The sequence below is a fragment of the Trichinella spiralis genome, assembly GCF_000181795.1.
Source record: "Trichinella spiralis strain ISS 195 chromosome Unknown Scfld4, whole genome shotgun sequence".
Taxonomy (NCBI): domain Eukaryota; kingdom Metazoa; phylum Nematoda; class Enoplea; order Trichinellida; family Trichinellidae; genus Trichinella; species Trichinella spiralis.
Window position 1 is genome coordinate 2,793,210 of NW_003526943.1, and position 21,135 is coordinate 2,814,344.

Below are 21,135 nucleotides of genomic sequence, written 5' to 3' on the forward strand. Positions count from 1 at the left end.
ATGCAGACTTTATTTTACTGCGATGGATATTTCATGTGAAAGGCATGTTTTACTTTTCTGACAAATTGGAATTTCATTCTCTTGTCCAAGTTTATCATTCATTTATGACGCTAATGTGGAATTTTGTCAGAGAGAGTGTGTGTTTTTATTTTAATCAAATTTGACGTTTGATCATAATGTTGTTAGTGCACTTGGAGGAACTTTAGTGTTTGCTGAATCGATGAGGTAAAATTTTTGAAAATGAACAAGATTTTTATTCGTTTTAGCGTTCCTTGCAGTGCTCGCATTCCAGTGCCTCCAGGAAAAGACCAAATCCTTAGTCCCCCGTTTGTGCGCTACCGTCAGCAAGGAAATCGTGAGAAACGAATAACTCGTTTCATTAATTTTTACAATTCTTGCCAGGTAATAATTCATAGCTGATATGAGTTTGTTTTACATGTATATTTATTGTATTTTTGTCAGGACCAAGTAGATAATTTTACAAGTGAAGCGTGCTCACCGTCGCCCAGCTGCAGTTCGAGCTTTTCTGATTCGTCTTGTGCCAAACCGACAACGTTGTCACCGTGTTCTGATTCCACGTCGAGGTCGGACACTGTCTACCGCGAAGGTATACTGTACCACAAGCAAGTTGCCGTGGAGAACGGTCGTCGGGCGCACGATCGGTCATGGCAACTTTATTGGGCATTTTTGATCGACCATCGCATGTACCTCTGTCCGGAGAAGCCAATGCTTGCCGTACCCCCAACTGCGCTCAGTTTTGACAAAGTAATATAATATTAAATTAATTCCTTTTTTTTCTTAAATAAAATTTATGTTCCGTTGTAGGTGGCGAACTTTGTTCGAGAAAAAGCGGCACTGTTGATCGACGTTCGTTCGTGCATTGCTGACATTGCCTATAGTCACTTGAAGCGGAAGAATGTATTCCGCTGCATCACGGTGAACCAGTCGGAGCACTTGTTCCAAGCGATGGATGAGAAAGATATGATTGGTTGGATTGCCGCATTGCAATCGTGTGCAGTGATCGAAGAGACGGTATTTATTGGTTGTTTTTGTTTTTGTTTTTTACAAAAATTTTACATTATATATAATACACGTAAATAACTCGTTTCCAATTGCATGCGTGATGTATGTAGTTTATTTTGAAATGATGGAGTAGAAATCTTATTGTTGTTGCACAGTACAATATTACTACTATTCAGCCCCGGTGATTGTTCCTCTCTTCACGGTGAAGCAGTTTCTGTTATTTCAACTTGGCAAGATTTCAGAAAGCAGATTGATTTTTTCTTTTGTTTATTTGTTGTTTTGATTTAAAATTTTAAAAATATTTTTACCAATAATTAAGTGAAAAACGCTTGTACAAATGATAAACAGTTTGACTTTGTAAATAATTAATTTTCTCTTTGCTTTGCTAACTGTACAAAAAAGCGAGACCGTTGATGGAATTTAAGAGAGCATTTCGCAAGCGATGTAATCAAATGGAGCTAAGTGGGTGAAAACGATTATTGCAAATTGAATTCAGTTACGCTGAGTATCATTTTTTAACCGAGGAAAAATGTCAAGCGAGAGAGAGGCCACAATCGAATAATTATAAGTATTGTTCATCATCACTGGAAGTTTTTTCAAACTCCTTCAATTTCTGTCGGCACATATTTCATTCACACGTGCAAGTTATGTTTTGATAAGCATTATAATTTTAAATATTATTTCAGATTTTAGAATGCAACGATTTTTATTTTTCTTCTTCATCTTGTTATTTTTCAATTTGAAATAAGGATTTGTAGTTTTCTTTTTGGCAAACAAGTAATCAGTTCGTTTATTGTAATGAGAAAGATATACATGCGCATGCGTGTTGAGAGTAAATACAAAAAACATATTATCATTGTTATTATTATTAATATTAAAATTTCAATGTATAGTTGAATATGGGAACGTTGCTACTTATCTTTGACGGTGGTGTGTGATTTCAAAATAATGATGATCAGGTGTTGATGGTAAATTGTTCAAAAGAAAAATAAAGATAAGCAAGCAGCAAATAAATAATAATTGTTTGTAATATTTGATTATTAAAGATTTTTCGGTAATGCAGTTTCATTGTACATGTGTTGCGAGAATTGATTTTCTTATTGACTTTTCAGTCAAGTCGAAAAGTATTTTCAATAAGGTTATGCGCGGTGTTCCATCTCAGAGATGTGCGATTTTGTTCAAGGCATGCTAATGCATGCTTTACAGTGAATGGGGGTGTGGTGGGCATGTATGCGTCATCCAGAGTGAAAAAAAGTGAACTAGTGATGGTTTATTTGGCGTTTTCTTGAACAGATTTTCATATTTTCGAACGATTTGTGTTCATCGTATTTATCATGGCTTGCTTCCATGAAGCTGCTTTTCCGTTTTGGCTGATGATGACGACATTTTGCACAAACAGCACGTTGATTTTTCAATGAGGGCTGACGATTGGCTGAGTGTGGCGGTTAGTTGACTTGCCTATTCATCGTCTGTGCCGGTCATCGATTTCTGCGGTGCCGTTGATTCGTAATGTCGTCAGGACTCTTTTGACGCATTCATCTTGACCACTACCAATACTATTAGTAGTAGTAGTAGTAGTAGTAGTAATACTAGTACTACTACGGCAGTAGCAAGCAGCTGCAGCTGCTGATATCGATGTTGATTTGTGTGATGTTGTTGTTGTTGTTGTTGCTGTTGTTTCTTTATTTTGAAAAGCTGTTCGTTCGTCTTGCGGTAAATCATATCTGTAAGCTGATTTGATAATTTTTGCACACTGCCCGACGTTATGAAAATGTAAAACAGCTGATTATTGCTTATCGAAGCTAAGCGATTCACAATGGAGCTGACGATTTCAGCCGACCTTGGGCGATCAAGAGGGAGAGACAAGGACGTGTTTGGTCGATATTGTGTTTTGCGTTTTCTACAATTTACTATAGAACGGGTGCTTTTGTGCGAAATGGCTAACCTGCATTTTGACACCGGTTATAGGGGGCGGTGGCCGAAATCGTCAGCTATTCAAAATGAGCTGCTATTTTCTCTGTGTCTCTTTTTCTCTGTTCCATTCTTCTATGTGTATTAAAGCCTGCTTGCTTGCTAGGAGAGGAGCTCGATTCTATACGTACATGAATTGTTATGAGTGCCTGTGTGAGCATATTCATGAACTCATTCACAACTGCACTCCAATGAACCAGTTTCCATAGTTAGTTAGTTAGTTAGTTAGTTAGTTAGTTAGTTGGTTGGTTGGTATGCTTGCATTGTCACTGACTTTGTTTGTCTTGGTGTGAAAGTATCTATTTCTGCGCTTGTTAAAGTTGTTGGATCTTTGATTATTTCTTGATCACATTTAACAAATGTAAAATGACAGTCAATTGTGATTTGTTTTTCTTTCCATTAATTTATTATAAGACAAAGGTTACAATATTCCGCTACTGTTCGAAAATGCCAACTCGGTTCTTTTCAAACTTGGATCCTAATTATGGTAGTTATGATCATCAATCATTTGGTTGTTGGTTTATGATTTGCTAGTCGATAGGGGCTTCTAACACTGCTATGTATATCACTGCACTAGTTTGAATAATAACAGTGTTGGTAGCATCAGAAATAGTTGTATCAGTATTGCTAGTTTAGTAGTGGTGGGAATGAGTGTATGTGTGTGTGTCTGTGTGTGTGTGGTTAGTAGTAATGCTAATACCAGAGCGCCATCTTTTTCTTCTCTGCCCGGACATGCCTAATCGATAGTGAAGTGAAAGCGAGTTTATGGTGAACCAATGTTTCCAGGAAACGGTGTCTCCGAGCAGTTTGGCTTTGATCATCAAACATTACGAACGGCAGTCGCATTCGTTGTCACCGTCGGTGAAGCTGAAAAAACCGACCACCCTACATCGAGTGGTCACCGCAGCCAAAGAGCGCAACACTGCTGCTGCTACTAATGCCAGTCTAATGGACGATGCAAGCCATGACCAGCAGACAGCGACCGACTTGAACAGAGACGAAGCTTCAGCCGTTGTTGCCAGCTCGTCATCGTCTTCATCGTTTGGTCAACTTGCCCATTCTAAATTGGAAAAAGGTACAAAAATCCATCATCAGTTATTATTTATTGGAATTTTAATAAAAACGATCTTATTGTTCAGGTGAAGCAACGTTGAAAAAAGTGAAAAAATGGTGCAAAACCAGGAAAGCTGCCGCTGGACCGGCAGCAGTTGTTTCTTCTCAAGTCAACAACCCGAAAGTGAACGCCGTTTTCGGTATCAACTTGGAAGAATGCGTTACAACTGGAGAAACAGATGTACGTATATATATTTTTTTTATTTATTTGTACTTTTTTTTTGTAAATTACTTATTTTTTCTTCTCTTATATTATATATTAGAGTTTTGATTGATCGAATGATTGATTGATTGATTTATTAATTTATTTTTATATTAATCGACTCTACGTTTTTATTTCGTGAATTTATATTCATCTGAGTTGAGTTGTAAGTTAACTTATATACACTTAACAACAACAGTGACAATATACATTGATTGGAATCGGTGGATTTGTTGTTGTTGGCGATATTGTTGTAGATGTTGTTTCGTGTAAGCATAAAAGACGAAAAAAAGTGACGATGAATCATGCTTGGGCATTAATGAGCTGATTGATCGATGCAGTTTTGAAAGCAACGAACGCCTTCTATAATTAGTGTCTTTCAGTTGGCAACAGAACTTGTAACATCTATCTCATCATCAGTTTTGGCTAATTTCGATTCAGATGAAGTTGCGCCTAATCAGCGCCAGCCAACGCGAACGATAGATATTTAGATATATACTTTCTTTCATGTAATATTTTAAATTTAAACGGAAAAGAAAAATCCATTTTGAAAGATTTTCTAATTTTTTTTCCTCAAAATGCAATTCATATATTTAATCTGTAGCTTGTATTTTCTTTTTACTGCTCTTTATTTGCGGTTGTTGTTGTAATAATTATTTAAAATTTGCTCCTACTAACGACCACTTTGTTCTGCTTGTTTTCTTTTTCTGTTTCACTTTTCTCCTTATTCTTCTCTTTTTATACGGAAGATATTTAATAATTTTCTACAATGACGAATCAAGTTTCAAATTAGTGTCTTTTTATATTCACGTGGGCATAGAAAACATTTCTTCTGCTTGAAATTGAGCTAATTGTGATGAAGCCGGTTTGCTTTGAGTGATGTGATGCGAAGCGAGTGAAGGCGGAAATTTCACTTCTTCACCGTTGTTGGGTTGTGCAACCGAACGTGATTTATTCTATTCTACTTCAACAACAATATTGGATGTTCTAAATTATTATTATAATTAAAAATAACTCTTGTATATTTCAGATAAGAAATATTTAAAATTGAGATTGGGATTTGCAAACAGACAAATTTATTATTGTTGAAATGTTATATTTTCTTGATAAATGAGAAGAATGAAATTATGTGCTTGCTAATGAAAGCTTTTCTTGTTTTTATTATTAATTTATGTTCTTTTTTTCTTTATTTTAGTTCGTCCCGCTTATAGTTCAGCTTTGTGTCAAAGTGGTCGAAGCGTATGGATTGGATACAGTTGGAGTGTATCGAATTCCTGGCAACACTGCTGCTGTGAATACTTTGTCCGCCAATTTGGACCAAGGATTTGAATTTGTAATTTATTAATTTTTTTGAATCAGTTTTTAAATTATGTAATATTATATTAAGTGTTGTATTAATATTTGAGGTCGAATTTGACGATATTCGATGGCGAGATGTGAATGTCGTTAGCAGCCTTTTGAAAGCCTTTTTTCGCAAACTGCCTGATCCGTTGTTGACGAGCGCACTTTATCGTGATTTTATCGAAGCTAATCGGATCGAATCTCTAGAATCTCGTTTGAAAGTTTTTCGCGAATTGGTAAATAGAACTTAAATATTATCATTAAATTTCTGGGTTCGGTGTTCAAATGGATTACATTTAAAAATAAATTTCAAATTTAGATCTTCAAACTTCCAAAACATAACTTCGAAACGCTCAAATTTTTACTGCAGCATCTCAAACGGGTTGTGGCGCACAGCTCGGTGAACAAAGTATATATTATTTTGTTTTAATTTTATTTTTTAAATATTTTTCTTTATTTAAATTTAATTTTGTAGATGGAAGTGAAAAATTTAGCACTGATGTTTGGCCCATCGCTTGTACGCCCTAGTGGTGAGAACATGGTCACTATGGTCACTCATATGTCTGATCAGTGTAAAATAGTCGAGCTCCTTTTGTCGCACGTAAGATTTTTTGTTTTCTCGAGATGTCCTATTAATATTGTACCGATTATTATTATTATTATTATAAATATTTCTTTTGGTTTACAGAGTGACTGGATATTTGGACCAGATTGGTCAGCAAGTCTTGACAATCAGTCAGAATTGACCAAATCATTAGATCATTCTTCTTCAAATGTGGGCGAGTTGTTGAATTTGATTCATCATTCAGAAAAAGGTAGATATGTTTTTCCTTTTCTGTTCATTTATTCCGTAATTTTTTTTCACAAAATAAATGTGCTTGATTAGTTAATGGGAAGGGGGGCTGGCTGTATTTTGTCCACGCGAGCTCTTCTCCTCTGATCAATCAGTGCCTTTATATTTAATGTTGCTAACTTTAAATGATGAAAAATTATCGATTTTCAATGTAAATTTGAGAAAATTTGCAAAAAAGCGAAAATGATGCAGTTTATATTTTATATTAAAATTATAAATTATTTCCTTTATTTTAAATTAATTTTTTGGTGGTTAATTTTTCTTCGGTTGTTTTTATGATATGTTTTTCTGAATACAGACAAATTCTATGACGTATTGTCTATTTGTCATGGCTGCAGTGATCATATGCAATATATATACGTATAACATATACCTGGGGTGTTGAAAAATATCTCTATTTACCAGAAAAGATTTGATGAAAAATTAGAATTTATCTTTTTCAGAATTTTCATATATTGCTGTATTTTGTTATGAATTGATTTTGAGCATTATTCTTATTAACGAATTTATCAACAAACGGAAATGCTTCATTATGGATTTTTCCAGTATGTATTTATCAATTTTAAGTTTGACGAAGAAAAACGTATAAAAATTCATTCTCGTCTGTGTGGAAAAAGAAATTAACGAAAAGGACAGCGAAGTAAGCAGCTGGAGACAGACATCTTTGCTGATGTAGATGTTGTTGATTGAGGCAAATTTTTAAATTCATTCATCACAGTTGTTTCAATATATTCCATCAGTTTTGTCTTTTCTGAATAGAAATAATTGTCTGTGACGAAACTGTTTGAAGATGGTGCTGAAAGCAGTGATTAATTGACAACAAGTTGAGAGAGTTGGTTCACAATAATCAGAAATACAATCTAACTAACTTCTTGAGTTATTATTCCTTGATTGCGGTTGTAGTGGAGAAAAATTATTTTAAATAATAGAAAAACACGTGTTATTTGTAAGCAAAAAAAGAAGAATTGAACCAAGCACAGTAGCACAGAAAACAGTAGTCAGACGAAGTGATTAAATGAAATGGAGGAGGGTTTCTGTGAAAGTTGAAAAATTAGCTTTAACTGAAAGAAAAATCCCATTTTTTCCATCATTGGAGAATGATTGGAGAGTGATTGTTGTTGTTGTTGTTGTTGTTGTTGTTGTTATTCAGCGAATCGAAGAGGAAATAGTAAGTAAGTTCAATTCAATTTGACCATCTTCTCAATGATCGTTGAAGCGCGCAATCAAGCTTCAACGCATTCACCATTTGCAGACTTGAATGAACTAATCTATATTCGCGTGGAAAAATTGATCCACAATTTTCCAAATGCCATTCTGCATGTAAGCTTTATCAATCAACAAACAGCCGAGCGGCTATTTAACATCATACTCTACCTACTACGTACGTGCAGCATTTGTCAATAGATGTGAATGAAAATCATCATATCCAATCAAACAACCAGGGAATAGAGGGAGGAGAAGAAGGAAATTGCATTGTTTTTTCTTTTGAAATGTTTTTTTTGCAGTTTTAGATTTAGGAGTTGAAATTTCTAGAAATACAATCTCAGTAGAGTTCTGAAAAAAATTCCCTTTCATTCAAATGGAACTGATTTGTATACTTTTGTATTGGATAATAATATTTTAAAAAGTGAGAAGAAATTGGGAAAGAATTGGTGGTGCAGTGTTTATTTTATATTGGAAGAAATTGAATTCTTTCTTGTTCGAATGAAATAATTGTTGCTGTTGTAGATTTAGACAAGGTGAAAGAAAATTTGGCTAGAAATTTGCAAAATGTGAAAATGGTAAAAAGTGGCTGTTTGGCACCGTCATCAACAGCACAAGCGATTCAACAACCGCAACAGTGCTTCACTACAGCTGATTATGACGAAAGGAATATCGACGAGGAGGTGGCAAGGGCGGAACGGCTTCATTCGTTGAGTGTTGAATGTTGCACCCCGTCGTTGTTGAACAGCCGACGTCTTTCGGCTGGCGTCGGTGATCCATTGGCAATTTCTGCCAGATCCTCGACTACAAATGAGTTGATTCAAGCGGCCGAAGATTACCGCAAAAGTCGCGAAGAGCAGATTTACACCGCTCGGCGGATATTCATTGCCGGCACGTCAGCTGTTGATTCAGTGCACAATTCCCCGCCGGTCGACAGCGTGGCCAAGATCGATGGTCTGGCACGCCATTGTCGTCATTTGAACGTGAATCCCAATTCTTTGGATGTGCTCAGTCCAGAGACTAGGGAAAAAATCAAACAATTTCAACGTGGTCATCCTCTTTGGTCTTCGTCGTCTGCTCGTAGCGGTAACAATATTTTGGCCTCCTTATCAACGACAGGGCCACAGTTTAGTAGTAATAATGATAATAGGAATGAGGTGAATTTACGACAACACAACGACGAATTGATTCCTTATTCTGAATCTGATGTGAGAAAAAAGAACATCGACGATATGTTGATGAGTCGTTCTTGTCAAGCAAGATTGGCTTATTCAACTAATTCACCAAAAATAAATACACCTGGTGCTACTGTTATTGCTACTACTGACCGTGCCTTTAGCAACAGCAACAGCAACAGCAACAACAACAACAACAACAGTAAAACTTACCAACATGGTGCTTCCACCTTGGCCAAGGAAAGTTACCCAGCCACCAGTTTCATATGTGCTTCTTCGATTTCGTCTAGCGGGATGCACGATCAGTCAAGGTTGGTTGAATCGAATCTTTCCAAGCCGATTTCTTCCCCTGCTGCCGATTCTTCATCTTCATCGTCGGCATTTTTACGAAGACACGTAATCATGCGTCGTCCTGCTCAACTGGAATCAGCTGCAACGAATAGGGAACAGAATAAAAATGTCAAAAATTTACCAACCTCTCCTTCCACTGCTATTATTAATAATACTACCACTACTCCATCTTCTTCGTCTTGTTCTTCTCGTTCGACAATCCTGCGTAACTATGGCCAAAGTAGTTTCGATTCAGCAATGCCAGCTAAATTTTCCCATTTGCTCAAATTGAACAATCGCAAATCATCGTCTCCGCAGGCAGGTGGCGGCAAGAGGCGTGATGCACGACGGCACACGTTGGGCAACGTCGACTGTGGTGGTATTGTAGGCGTGAAATTATCATCTGCACCGTCGACCATAACGGCGCCCACGCGATGGTCGATCGAAGCAGTCACCGGGGCGCAGGGTGGCGTTGGAGCTGGTATGATGGCGTCGGTCGAGTCCAAAGCTAGACAAGATGATGACCACGCCTTGAAGCAGCGTTGCCTGAAACGACGGTCTGTGCGTCGCAGCAATCCCAACCTGTCCTCCCCGCCGTTGAACTTCGACCCGGCTTTGCAAGTCCACTCTTAGCTATTATTATTATTATTAATATTACATTTAGCAGCTTTTCTCGATTTTTTTGTTGTTATTCTTTTCTTTTTGTTCTCTGTTCTCTGTTGTTCGCTTTTCACAACGCGACAGCTTTCTGAAAGCTAATAATTTCTTTTTTTTTTCTTTTGTACTTGCTTGGAAAAAGTAATGACAAAGAAAGAACGAAAAAGAAAAAAGCAAAAGAAAGCTAACTCACCGAATACCACCAACTGACAACAGGCAAACAAGCATTCGACAAATCAACTTCGTTTTGTTGCCTGCGTTGGTTGTGTTGTGGCCGCCAAAGAAAAAAAAAGTACAAATTCTTCTTCACTTTCTCTTACTTCTTCTCTCTTACTTGCCGGCGATTGATTCGATGTGATTATTAAAAAAACACTTACCTAATAATCAAGTGTTTCGTTGTATTATTCCAACGTCCAGAAACAAATTCAGGTGAGAAGACAATTACATGTAAATTCAGTTGTAAATTATTTGATGGCTCTAACGAAACTTCGTTTTGAAAGTGTTGTGGACTTAATTAATTAAATTAATTATGTTAATTTTTGCATGTTTTCTTATTAATTACTAATACTGTAAATTTGATTTTCAAGTATTTTTTATGCCCATATTTTCCACCTGTACAACCGTATCTTTACTGCTTTATGTGACAGTAATAACAGATATGACAACAGCAGATAAAGTGGTTGGTGTGCAACGTTTTAAAATGTACATTCAAAAGATCTCACCAGTCAAAAAATAAAATTATCCCATTAATATTCCTTTGAATCAAATTGCCATTTAACACTGTCTATTTGATCACATGTTTTGTTACAGTAATCGCATTACTAACTAGTGAATATGCATGCGCACATCCGTGACAGACAAATTGCACTTTATGATTTGAGCGTACAAAAATTTTGATAAATTTCATTTTATTGTTATGCTTTGAAAACCACTTTTTTATTAAAAAGTTGAATTACTTTTTCAAGCACTGACTGCTCATATGTTACCGTGAAGAAAAATGTAAGACTGTACAATCTAAAGTGTCAAGTTAAATTGTCATGAATAGGTGATAGATTGATATATAAACATTTTTAAAAGCAATGCTGAAATCTTTGTAATTTAAAATTTTATTTTAAAAGATTATAAATTAATATTTATAATTTTTATCAAAGTAATTTTTAATTAACTAATTCTTATCAAAATAATAAAGATATATAGTTAGACAGAAAAATTTTTTAATAACATAAATTTATAATTTTACGTATAAAAATTATACTATAGTATCTATTTTTACATTATTTTTTTATTTATAAAAGATTTTTACTTATTTGTAAAAGAAGATCAGGTTCGCGAATTAACAATTTTTCCTACTGACTGTTTTTTACAGTTAACGTGTATGGTTAGTTATCAGCGGACATTGTTGCTTGCGCCCTTGGTAAGTGGTTCTGTTTCTTCGTTATGGCTCTGAATGCTGTTATTTTTTAATATTTTGTTATATTTTAAAAATAATTTTATGTTTTATACTTTGATTCCTTATTTATTGTCTCTTTCCTCTTACAGGTTGATTAATAATATGCGCTCCTTTCACTAATATATCTTTTATGAATTCCTTTTTTTAGACTGAAAATCCTTAGAAATTACATACTTTGTGTCTTAATTGTGTAATTTCAATGTCAGAAATGAAAATTATAAAAATGAACAATTTCCATTCGAGAGATACTGTTGGTCTTCGAGGAAATTTCAGAAATGTGAAAAATGAAAGAAATGGCATAACAAGAAAGAATGAAATCGGTATTATTAATAAAAGTTTGAAACATTGTGATGAGCAATGTGGTAGGGAACCTTTTGGAATATCTGGACGTAGAATAAATCGAAGATATGACTGTCAACGTGATGGTGATATATACCATCATCAGACTAAAAGGAATGTTGGATCAGTGAAATACTTGAATATGATCCAAGAACAGAACACATCACAGAGTCCAACAAAAGAGCGAGTATGGAAACGCAGGATTCTTTATCTTCCAAAGCTACCGAAGCATGTTAGAGAAGAAGATATCCAACATGTTTTTTCTAAATACGGTGCCGTGTTGCAGTGCAAAATTCTCGAAGATGTTGATAATTGTTCTTCACTTGTGAAGATGAAAAATGCCAGAGAGGCTTTTCTTGCACAACGAAGCTTGAACGGATCAAGTCCAATTCATAGTTTACGAGATGGCATAAATGTGGTTTTCGCAAACAGAACGGTTATTAATAAATTCAAAGAAAACAACTTTGCCGTAAGTACTACTACAGTGGTATGTAAAGAATTTACAGCTAATATTATACCTATGCATACATACATGTATATATATATATATATATATATATATATATATATATATATATATATATATATATATATATTTCATAAATTTATATTTATAATAAATGCTTTAAAGAATCATTTTCAATTTTAGACTAGAGTTAAAGCAAGCAAAACTGACTCATCAAATTCATCTGAGGTGCCACTGTCTAGTGAAGAAATTTCAGACATTACTGAAATCAAAAATGATGAGTTTGTGGGTTATTTTGGAACATGTGACTTCACAGAAGAAAAAGATCGCCAAGAAATTAAAGATAATACATCTGAAAATGAAAATCGTACGACTACTTTTACCAGAATTGACGGCCCGATGGATTCTTACAATTTTTCTGTTATTAATGTTCCAGCCCATTTAAATGACTCACAGTTTCTGGAGTTTTGTAAGTCTTATGGAACAGTAGATTATGCAATTTTGGCGAGCAGAAAATATCCACCTGCGCTGTGTGGTTGTGTGAGTTTTACAAATATGAATGAGACTTCAAAAACTGCTTTTTTGAAACTGAATGGAACCAAGTTTTATGGAAAACGGTTGAAAGTGTTTCAAAGTACATGTCTTGCAAATTTGGTAACAAATAATGCAGACTAACTTGACTGAAACTTTCTTTATATTTATATAAATGTATTACATGCTCATTACCCTCATACAGGTAATACAACTGTCCATAATTTGATAATCAGGAATTGATGCACGTGAAGATATGAAATCAATGAAATTTAAAATTTTATCATTAGGAAATTGTTTTTTCAAAAGTTTTATATGTATTAGTGTATTAGTGTATTAGTATTTTTATTACTAGTATGTATTAGTGTTTATTATGATTATTATTATTACTACTACAACTAGTAGTAGTAGTAACAGCAGTGGTGGTGGTGGCAGTATATACACTTATTTTTTTCATGCTGGAACGACTGTTTCTCAACACTCAAACTGGGTTCAATAGTAATTGTTATTAAGTGCTGTTTTGCTCATTCATTAATGTTTTTATTCTGTTATCTCCTTCATTGGAGTGATGTTCTGTTGTTCCCACCTGGCTATTACATTTTTCTTACTTCTATTCAAAAGATTGAAAATACTTTACTTTAAAATAAATAAAAATATCTTGTTTCTCAAAATTAAATTTTTTGGATATTTATTTAATAGTTCTTCTTTAAGACAAAGATACAAATAATGAATAATTAACTTGTACGGTAGACATTTATCGTGTAAGCACTAATAATTTTAAAGCTCGTTTCCACAACGAAATGATATTTCCACCGCTCTCTACACTCGGTGGTAATATTTGATTTGAAATTTTTATAACACTTAAAATAATGTTTTCTTTAAAAATATTAAAATACAGAAAAAATAATTGATATATTTTTCGTTATATATATATACTCATTTATTTAAATTTTAATACTGAACTTTCAAAGTTATATTATTTTGCTTTAACTCGAAATTCGATGCAATTAGCAATAGATGCAGAAAATAACCAATAAAATTTTTTCACCAATCAAAAAGAACTAGCAGAAATAGTTTCCTCTACTATTTAAAACATCAAACAATGAAAAAATGCTTCCTAATTTCTCAACTGTAAAATTGTAAAAGACTTTAATTCACATATGAGTCCATTTTATTATTAAATTTTTCTTACTAAATAAAACAACCCTACAATAAATGGGGGTAAAAGCAGCTGGTATTCATAAATGCTACTAAACGGTAAAATCATTTTAATGCAAACATTAATGAAGTTATCACCACATCCCAAGGTCGAATGTTTAACACTTTTATTTCACTTAAGAAGATTATTTGGCATGTTAGTTCGTTCAACCGACAATTTTTTCCAAAATTAATACAGTCATGCATTTCAGGCTCACTTAATTATGTAAAAAATTAGAAAATTTCCAACGGTCCCATGGTGTAACGGCTAGCACTCTGGACTCTGAATCCAGCAATCCGAGTTCGAATCTCGGTGGGACCTATCTTACTTATCAAGAAAAAACATTTCCAGCTGACTCATAAAAATGCTTTTTTCAGTGTCAAAAATAATTTAACTATTATCTCCTATATTCAAACTATTTAATATTAAAATTCTATCATCATTGGGGATAAAAATTTCAACAAAGTAAATGCCAAATTTATTTATTCAGCTGAAACTGAAATTTATCACACAATTGCATAGCTATTCCAAAAGCGCCATTTTACATATAAATATGTTTACTTTGTAATTTTTCTTCTACGTTTCCCTCTTACTCTTTTCCAGTTATTCTTAGGATACTTATCCTGCTGTTCAACGACTGAAGTGGCAGGTTTCTCAAATTTTGTAACTGCCTGAAATTCATCAACAGCGTTGTAAAAGTCACATTCCGATTTGTCACTCTCTTCCAACTGTTCGCTGGAAAGCAATATGTATACTGTGGGAACGTCTCGTTTCACGTTTACACTAAATGTGATGCATTTTCAACAAGACCATCGTTTTGAATAATTATTCAAATTTATACCTGTTCGACAATAATTGCAAATTTTCTTCCAGACTAAAATGGACATTTTTTAGTAATGAATACTAAAATAGAAAAATCAATCCTCTACCGTCTGAAGCATAGTTTTGTTCGTTGGCTAAGCGTTTGATGCACGAAATCAGGATTTTCGAAATATTTCTTCTTAATAACTTCTGCACAGCAGATGGCTCGTGAGCAGCCTTTCTCGTAGCCATATAAAACAACTTTATTCTTCTGCGAAAGCTGCAAAATTTATAACATAATCAAGCTTGACAGTGTAAACAGTTAATAAGCAACGCGTAAACAAAACCTATACGACATCTAAACATGAGATCCCAAAATTCATGCAACATGCAATTTGATTTTTAATCTTAACTGCTAACCAGAAATGAAATTTGTATTAATAATTAATATCTGAAAATACTTCTGTTTACTTTTATTAAAATTACAGTAAGTTTACCATGAAACTGGACATTTTTTATTTTTACCTGAAGAAAAGATACGGCAGTACAAGCTGGGCGTTGTACACGGCATTTTTTATTCAAGTGAATTACCTTAACATCTTCAGAGTTGATATTTTGAAATGGTAATTGCTTTTCAAAAGCGTTTAATTCAACTTCTGCCATAATGAACAGGCAAAAGATGCGATCTCATTGATATCTAAATATGAAACGTATTGTTGAAAATTAATGTATAAATTTTCACGAATAATTTTTATAAACAAATGTTTTTCTGTAATTTTTATTATTAATTCACAGTAATAAAATGCAGTGATGTAAAAGATTACTGTCGTCTAATGCATAACTGATTGATTCAGTTGAGTTTCATCACTTTTCAGAGCGACGAGTTACAGCTGTATGCGTCATATGTAGAAATTGAATTATTTAGACAAATTTTATTAAAGATGAAATTACTGTATTTTGATTTTCAAGTAAATTTGTTACTGTAATTTTTGTAGAGAAGAAATTATTTTTGTGAAGTTAAATAGTTGTACTGTTGATATTTGTTATGCAAGTATTTTACTTTTGCTTTGAAATTTTTTTTATTTTTGTTTATCATAATGATATAAAATTTATATATTTAGTAACTGGTAATGGTTTCATATTTTCATCTGTTAATTTATTTTGCGCTAGTATATATGAGTATTTTTTCATTTATAAAAATTTTAATTTAACTATTTAACCTTTTCTTTGTTATTACTATATGTTGACTTTTTTATAATTATAAAAGTAGAAGTTATTTTAGTTGGAAGCTTTAATTGTAGTTTAAACAGTTAGTTACTGATATTGATGTTTGTTTGAAATTATTTTTAAATAGTTAGGTTTGGATTTATATTTTGTTGTGTTTGAATCTTTTTGTGAAGATTTATTATGGAACTGATTAAGAATTATTTGTCATTATATTTTTAGATTCATAGAAAACCAATGTGCGTATGTTTTGTATTTGTTAAATTGTACACAGTAGTGTAAAGAATCTGAAAGGAAGGTATAAATGATATGGTACTTTTGTTTTCAAGAGTCTTATCTCCCGTGAAGGTAATCTTGTGAATAAAGCAAGTCAGTATATTATTTATTCTGTTCTTTAGTTGAAAGGTGGTGGAACATTGCTCAGAGATCACCTACGTATTTATGTCCGTGGTGGAAGTGGTGGTAAAGGCTTGGAAAAGTACGGTGCTATTGGTGGGGACGGTGGTGATGTTTATTTAGAAGTGAATGAAAGTGCTACTCTGCATGCTCTTGCTAAAAGTAATCCTTCCAAACGATTTATTGCTGGAAAAGGCAGCGACAGCGGGTAAAACCCAATTTTATACTTTTGTCAAGAATATCATTTTTTATTCTACAGAAAGTTTCGCATTTTTGGCGAGAAAGGTCAGGATCTGGTCATTTCTGTTCCAAAAGGAATTTCTGTAACAACTGACGATGGGAAATTATTGGGTATTTTTTAGCTAACAAACTACTTTTGCAAATGCATTTTTTGCTTTTTAAGGAAATCTGGATCATCACGGTGATCGGATGCTTGTAGCTATAGGAGGTGAAGGTGGATCATCAAAGTCCTCTTATGGTGGCTTAAAAGGAGAACCTCATATTATTCGTCTGGATTTGAAGCTCATTGCTGACATTGGTCTGTTAGGGTGAGTTCAACGAATCTTAACAGCTAACATATTTTTGGCAGTATTTTGTTTGTTCATGTTGAATTCATATTTAAATGATCAGTGGAAATTATTATCAGAAAAATTTAATAGTTGAATCCAATTTATCATGAAAATCAGAGTTTACATCATAATATTTTATATTTTACAGATTTCCAAATGCCGGAAAGTCTACTCTTTTGAAAGCTTTGTCAAGAGCGAAACCACGTATTGCTAACTATCCTTGTACGTTAATATTTAGATTAGGAATTTTCGTTTTTTTGATGTTTTCACTTTAGTCACTACAGTTCGCCCGCAACTTGGCATGATGGAGTATGAAGATGGACGGCAGGTTGAATTCAGTAGCTTGCTTGTTACTTCAATTAATTAATAAATTGATTTTAGATTTCCGTTGCAGATTTACCCGGTTTGATAGAAGGTTCTTACATGAACGTTGGAATGGGCCATAAATTTTTGAAGCACGTTGAAAGAACTTATTTATTACTGTTTGTAATCGACATTCGAGGGTTTCAGTTGAACGCGGCATCTCCATTCAGGTCCGCGTTGGAAAATTATTTACTTCTTAACAAGGTTTACTTGTTTGCATATTAATTTTGTTGTGTTTTGTTTTTCATTTTGATCTGATCAGTGTATTTCAATAGGAAATTGAATTGTACAATCCTCAGCTTGTAGACAAGCCGTCTGTAATATGCTTGAACAAAATGGATGTCAAGGGTGCTGATGAGAGGTCGGCCAAGTTTTTGTCTGATTTAGAGCACATTGCAGAAGTGAAAAAACAATTGCCAGAAGAAATCATTCCCAAAAATATATCCAAGCCGATTGATATTGTAAAAATATCCGCTAAATTGCAACAGAACACGGATATTTTGAAAAATGTTTTGCGATCTGCTATTGATGAAATCGACGATAAGCGTCGAGAACGCATATCGATGGAATCGTTGGAAAAAGAATCACAGCTGCTCGAATCTGATGATTATATTTATTAAAATTTTGTTTCAATCTGAAGGCATTGTGGTACATTTATGTGAGATAATAGCACCAGTAGAAAATATTGAACAGCACAAATAAAGTGGGGAATACGAAACATGAGATGTGGTCGATTTTCAATGCCAGACTGTCGTAGTCGTAAAATTGGTTCTCTGTCTGATTGGCGGTGGTCTCTTTCAATTTATTGTACGAGTTGGATTGGTTGAGACGCTGTTGGCACTTGCATAAATATGAATATGATTTGGGGAATAAATTCACGTTCATCTGCCTCTGCAAGCCTGGCGGCCTGTATTCGTATGGATCATCGGAATCAAAGAACGGAAAGGCAGTGGTAACGTTGGTGTGCGAATTGTTTCTGTTCAGATGATGAATAGAATGAAAATTTTCCATATCGAAATTCATTGTGCCATAATTTTTCGGTTCATTTTTCAACATGACGGTCTTTTTCCTTTTGTGTTTGTGTGAAGACTGATTTCTGGCAGCCGGCGTTGGCGGCCTCTTGAAACCGTTAGCTTTACGACTCAAATAGCCAACCCACGCCAGTTCAAGCAAAGAGCAAAATACGAATGTCATACAGCTCAACATCCAAACATCTGAAAAACAATTTCAATTATTAATCAAATTCTATTTCAGAAATTGTTTTTTTATTCATTCCAATTTACGACGTCAAAATTGCAAATATGATATCTGTTCATTTGTATTTATTTGCTCATTAATATTTTTTGATTGCTTAAAAAACAAACTATTTCATATATATACAAATAATTCATTTTGTTGCTTGTGTGAGAAATTAAACACGAGTTTCAAACAAGGAAAGAAAATCAATAAGCAATGCAACATTTTCAATCAATTGCGATGACAAAATTGTCGATCGATATCTGTCTATCTATTAATTTAAACTATTGGATAAAGTTGTTGGAAAATTGATTTCATTCTCTCTCTCTCTATATGCATTTTTTTAAATTTCAATTCATCAATAGAAAAAATATTGAAAAATTCAGAAAACAAAGTTATTCACCTAGTGCAAGTTTTGTAATTTGACAAAAAATTAACAAACATTTTAAAATTATTGATTGCTGCTCTTTTGAAAAACAGCAATTTATACTGGATCAATTAGTAAATATAATTTGAAAAATTGTTTTCAAAATGGAATAGAAAATGTGACAAATTATTTGCAAAGAAGTTTATGCGAGTGAATGCTAAATGATGTTTACAAAGAAGATATAATCAGATGATCGTTGATTAACAACAAACATGCTTGCAATTTTCCGACATCACTGCTTGACAGATGAGAAGCTGGTTGCTTGATGCTTATCACTTCTGCATCCCAGACGAGTCTGTTATAATCATTCCAATGTTCGATCTATTAAGCATGGTCAAAATTCAATGCCAAATGAAAGAACATTAAAACATTCCCTGCTGATTTGTCCATACGCTGACCAGTTTCAGCGAAGCATTAATTCTGCACAAATAGCGCATATTTTCTTATTTAAAGTAAATTAATATTTTCATGTACAATTTTGCTTGTAAACGAGAAAAAAGCTGTTGATATAATTTGTCTGTATTAATTAATAATATCTTTACAAGAAAATGCTTCGCATTACACAAAAACTAATATATATAAGGTTTTCTTCGAAAATTGCTATCAAAAAAATTAACTAGATAACATAGAACACCGAAAATAAAATTCACTCAATAAACATAATAAAAATTAATTCGATTGTTTGGCACCAGTTGAAACAAGCACAAATCACTTTTGAAACATTTAATGAAATAAATAGTGAATTCATTTCGAAACATGAAATGTGAAGAAAAATCATCGAAATTTACAATTTCATTTCAAAATTGAAAATATAGAAAAAAAAGGCGTGATTTTTAAAAAAATTTGAAAATAAAATAAAAAATTACTTATTCTGTATATTCAGAGGGAAAAAATAAATTAGCATGCTACGTATGCCTTGTCGTGAGAACTGAATTCAAGAAAACTAATTGAAAATATTGACCTAGCATAATTCTTGCTTTCGAAAAAATTGATCTGCCACCTCAGGACAGAAAATACTTACCTGAAATTGTTCTTCCGTTTATTCTTGCTTGGCACACTTTCAAATAAACAATTCATATTAAACTTTAAAGAAACAGTTTGTTTGGTTTTTTTTGTTTTTTATAATAAAATAAATAGTATTTCAAATGCAGTTCATTTTCAAATAAAGCTGATTAGCAATAATGTTCACTTTTGTTCATGCTTTCTTTTTTACATTTCGCAATGCTTTTATAAATAAAGTTCGAATATACTTACCAATAGCTTTGACGTATGAAACACGAGGTAGATTTCGAATGACATTTCCAAACTGAAAAGTCATGGCCAACAATGCGTTAACGCCTAGCATTGTGCGGGCAGGAATGGCTTTGGTTCCAAGACAAAATGCAATCCAAGAAATGAATATAGTAAGAAATGTTGGCAAGTAGGCTTGTAAAATATACCAACCTGGTCGACGTTTGAATTTAAATTGCATCGTTAGCTCATGCCATTTTCCAGCTGGATAAGACTGAAAAATACAATAAGTTGATAATGAGCACAACAGTGGAGAAAATACGCACCACTTCATTTCTGAAATTGACAATATTTTCTAGCATATAATCTGCGAGTTCCATTTTTTCTCTCATTGGTTCGACACCAATATCGGTCCATGACATTTTCACCTCATCAGTGTTGTAATTGAAACTTTCAAAAGTCAGTTGACAAGTGACAGAATCGAAAGGAAACGCTGTCAAATCCATCGTACAAGGGCCTGTTAACGTCAGACGATAATTGGTCCAAACTGTTCCATTTGGATAAATGAGGAGAAAAATGTTTGGAAAAGGCGATTCATGAATTTCCGCAGTTTTGCTGTTGATAAAGCATGAATTTGGCGTCCAAAGGTGTTTCAGTATTTCATTGTTCAATGAGAGATTTTGCTTGCACGGATTCATATGAGAATAACTGAGGGCAGGATCCAGCCATAATTCACTGACATAAAGATCAATGTTAAAATCAGAAGTTATATCTGAAATGGAAGTAATCTCTTGGACCCAAACTTCAAGCTTTACGGAAGCCATTCCACCTGGCACTTTGTTTCTATTATAAGTGCTGAGAAGACGTTCGATAATTTCTGAATCTTTAGTACACCGAGGAAATTCCGCTTTCCACAGTGAATGATGCTCAGTGTAGGCAAAACTCGGCAAAATGCGTACAACAAATAAACAAATCCATGCATAAGTAAAAAAATTCGTCATAATTTTCTAAAATTGTTATTTTCAGTTACATTTTAA

The 21,135-nt window shown here is 33.5% G+C and overlaps 5 protein-coding genes and 1 non-coding gene across 6 annotated transcripts; 4 read left to right on the forward strand and 2 right to left on the reverse strand.

Moving 5' to 3' along the window:
* On the forward strand, positions 1–9,844 carry Tsp_00674 (putative GTPase-activating protein GAP). The gene is made up of 11 exons (XM_003376457.1): positions 1–35; positions 267–402; positions 463–735; positions 826–1,032; positions 3,781–4,069; positions 4,134–4,288; positions 5,505–5,600; positions 6,339–6,465; positions 6,947–7,048; positions 8,232–9,008; positions 9,135–9,844. Exons 1-11 carry the CDS (start codon positions 1–3, stop codon positions 9,842–9,844), a joined length of 2,907 nt encoding a protein of 968 aa, XP_003376505.1.
* A 1,697-nt stretch (positions 9,845–11,541) lies between these two features.
* Positions 11,542–12,798, forward strand: Tsp_00673 (putative RNA recognition motif protein). The gene is made up of 2 exons (XM_003376458.1): positions 11,542–12,126; positions 12,307–12,798. The coding sequence occupies exons 1-2, from the start codon at positions 11,542–11,544 to the stop codon at positions 12,796–12,798; spliced, it is 1,077 nt and encodes a 358-aa protein (XP_003376506.1).
* Positions 12,799–14,101: 1,303 nt separating this feature from the next.
* Positions 14,102–14,173, forward strand: Tsp_00672. Its single transcript has one exon. It is a non-coding gene; the product is annotated as a tRNA-Gln (tRNA).
* Positions 14,174–14,409: 236 nt separating this feature from the next.
* On the reverse strand, positions 14,410–15,316 carry Tsp_00671 (hypothetical protein). Its single transcript, XM_003376459.1, has 4 exons — positions 15,179–15,316; positions 14,782–14,933; positions 14,694–14,726; positions 14,410–14,635 (listed from the first exon to the last, which is right to left on the reverse strand). The coding sequence occupies exons 1-4, from the start codon at positions 15,314–15,316 to the stop codon at positions 14,410–14,412; spliced, it is 549 nt and encodes a 182-aa protein (XP_003376507.1).
* Positions 15,317–16,114: 798 nt separating this feature from the next.
* Positions 16,115–17,430, forward strand: Tsp_00670 (Spo0B-associated GTP-binding protein). The gene is made up of 6 exons (XM_003376460.1): positions 16,115–16,120; positions 16,276–16,481; positions 16,533–16,624; positions 16,677–16,821; positions 16,991–17,064; positions 17,237–17,430. Exons 1-6 carry the CDS (start codon positions 16,115–16,117, stop codon positions 17,428–17,430), a joined length of 717 nt encoding a protein of 238 aa, XP_003376508.1.
* A 429-nt stretch (positions 17,431–17,859) lies between these two features.
* Tsp_00669 (glycine receptor subunit beta-type 4) lies at positions 17,860–21,099 on the reverse strand. Its single transcript, XM_003376461.1, has 3 exons — positions 20,425–21,099; positions 20,123–20,372; positions 17,860–18,419 (listed from the first exon to the last, which is right to left on the reverse strand). Exons 1-3 carry the CDS (start codon positions 21,097–21,099, stop codon positions 17,860–17,862), a joined length of 1,485 nt encoding a protein of 494 aa, XP_003376509.1.
* Positions 21,100–21,135: the final 36 nt, after the last annotated feature.

What these genes read in the sequence shown, in the direction of transcription:
- Tsp_00674 (XM_003376457.1), top strand. Translation starts at nt 1, where the DNA reads ATGCAGACTTTATTTTACTGCGATGGATATTTCAT. An exon ending in TTACAACTGGAGAAACAGAT is followed by an intron (nt 4,289 to 5,504) that starts GTACGTATATAT and finishes TCTTTATTTTAG; the next exon opens with TTCGTCCCGCTTATAGTTCA. An exon ending in TTCCTGGCAACACTGCTGCT is followed by an intron (nt 5,601 to 6,338) that starts GTGAATACTTTG and finishes TTTGGTTTACAG; the next exon opens with AGTGACTGGATATTTGGACC.
- Tsp_00673 (XM_003376458.1), top strand. Translation starts at nt 11,542, where the DNA reads ATGAACAATTTCCATTCGAGAGATACTGTTGGTCTTCGAGGAAATTTC. An exon ending in TCAAAGAAAACAACTTTGCC is followed by an intron (nt 12,127 to 12,306) that starts GTAAGTACTACT and finishes TTTCAATTTTAG; the next exon opens with ACTAGAGTTAAAGCAAGCAA.
- Tsp_00670 (XM_003376460.1), top strand. An exon ending in GGAAAAGGCAGCGACAGCGG is followed by an intron (nt 16,482 to 16,532) that starts GTAAAACCCAAT and finishes TTTATTCTACAG; the next exon opens with AAAGTTTCGCATTTTTGGCG. An exon ending in ACGTATTGCTAACTATCCTT is followed by an intron (nt 17,065 to 17,236) that starts GTACGTTAATAT and finishes TTTCCGTTGCAG; the next exon opens with ATTTACCCGGTTTGATAGAA.
- Tsp_00669 (XM_003376461.1), bottom strand. Translation starts at nt 21,099, where the DNA reads ATGACGAATTTTTTTACTTATGCATGGATTTGTTTATTTGTTGTACGC. An exon ending in TCAATTTCAGAAATGAAGTG is followed by an intron (nt 20,373 to 20,424) that starts GTGCGTATTTTC and finishes TGTATTTTTCAG; the next exon opens with TCTTATCCAGCTGGAAAATG. An exon ending in TTCATACGTCAAAGCTATTG is followed by an intron (nt 18,420 to 20,122) that starts GTAAGTATATTC and finishes ATTGTTTTTCAG; the next exon opens with ATGTTTGGATGTTGAGCTGT.
- Tsp_00671 (XM_003376459.1), bottom strand. Translation starts at nt 15,316, where the DNA reads ATGGCAGAAGTTGAATTAAACGCTTTTGAAAAGCAATTACCATTTCAA. An exon ending in CTGCCGTATCTTTTCTTCAG is followed by an intron (nt 14,934 to 15,178) that starts GTAAAAATAAAA and finishes TAAATTTTGCAG; the next exon opens with CTTTCGCAGAAGAATAAAGT. An exon ending in TTGCAATTATTGTCGAACAG is followed by an intron (nt 14,636 to 14,693) that starts GTATAAATTTGA and finishes CATCACATTTAG; the next exon opens with TGTAAACGTGAAACGAGACG.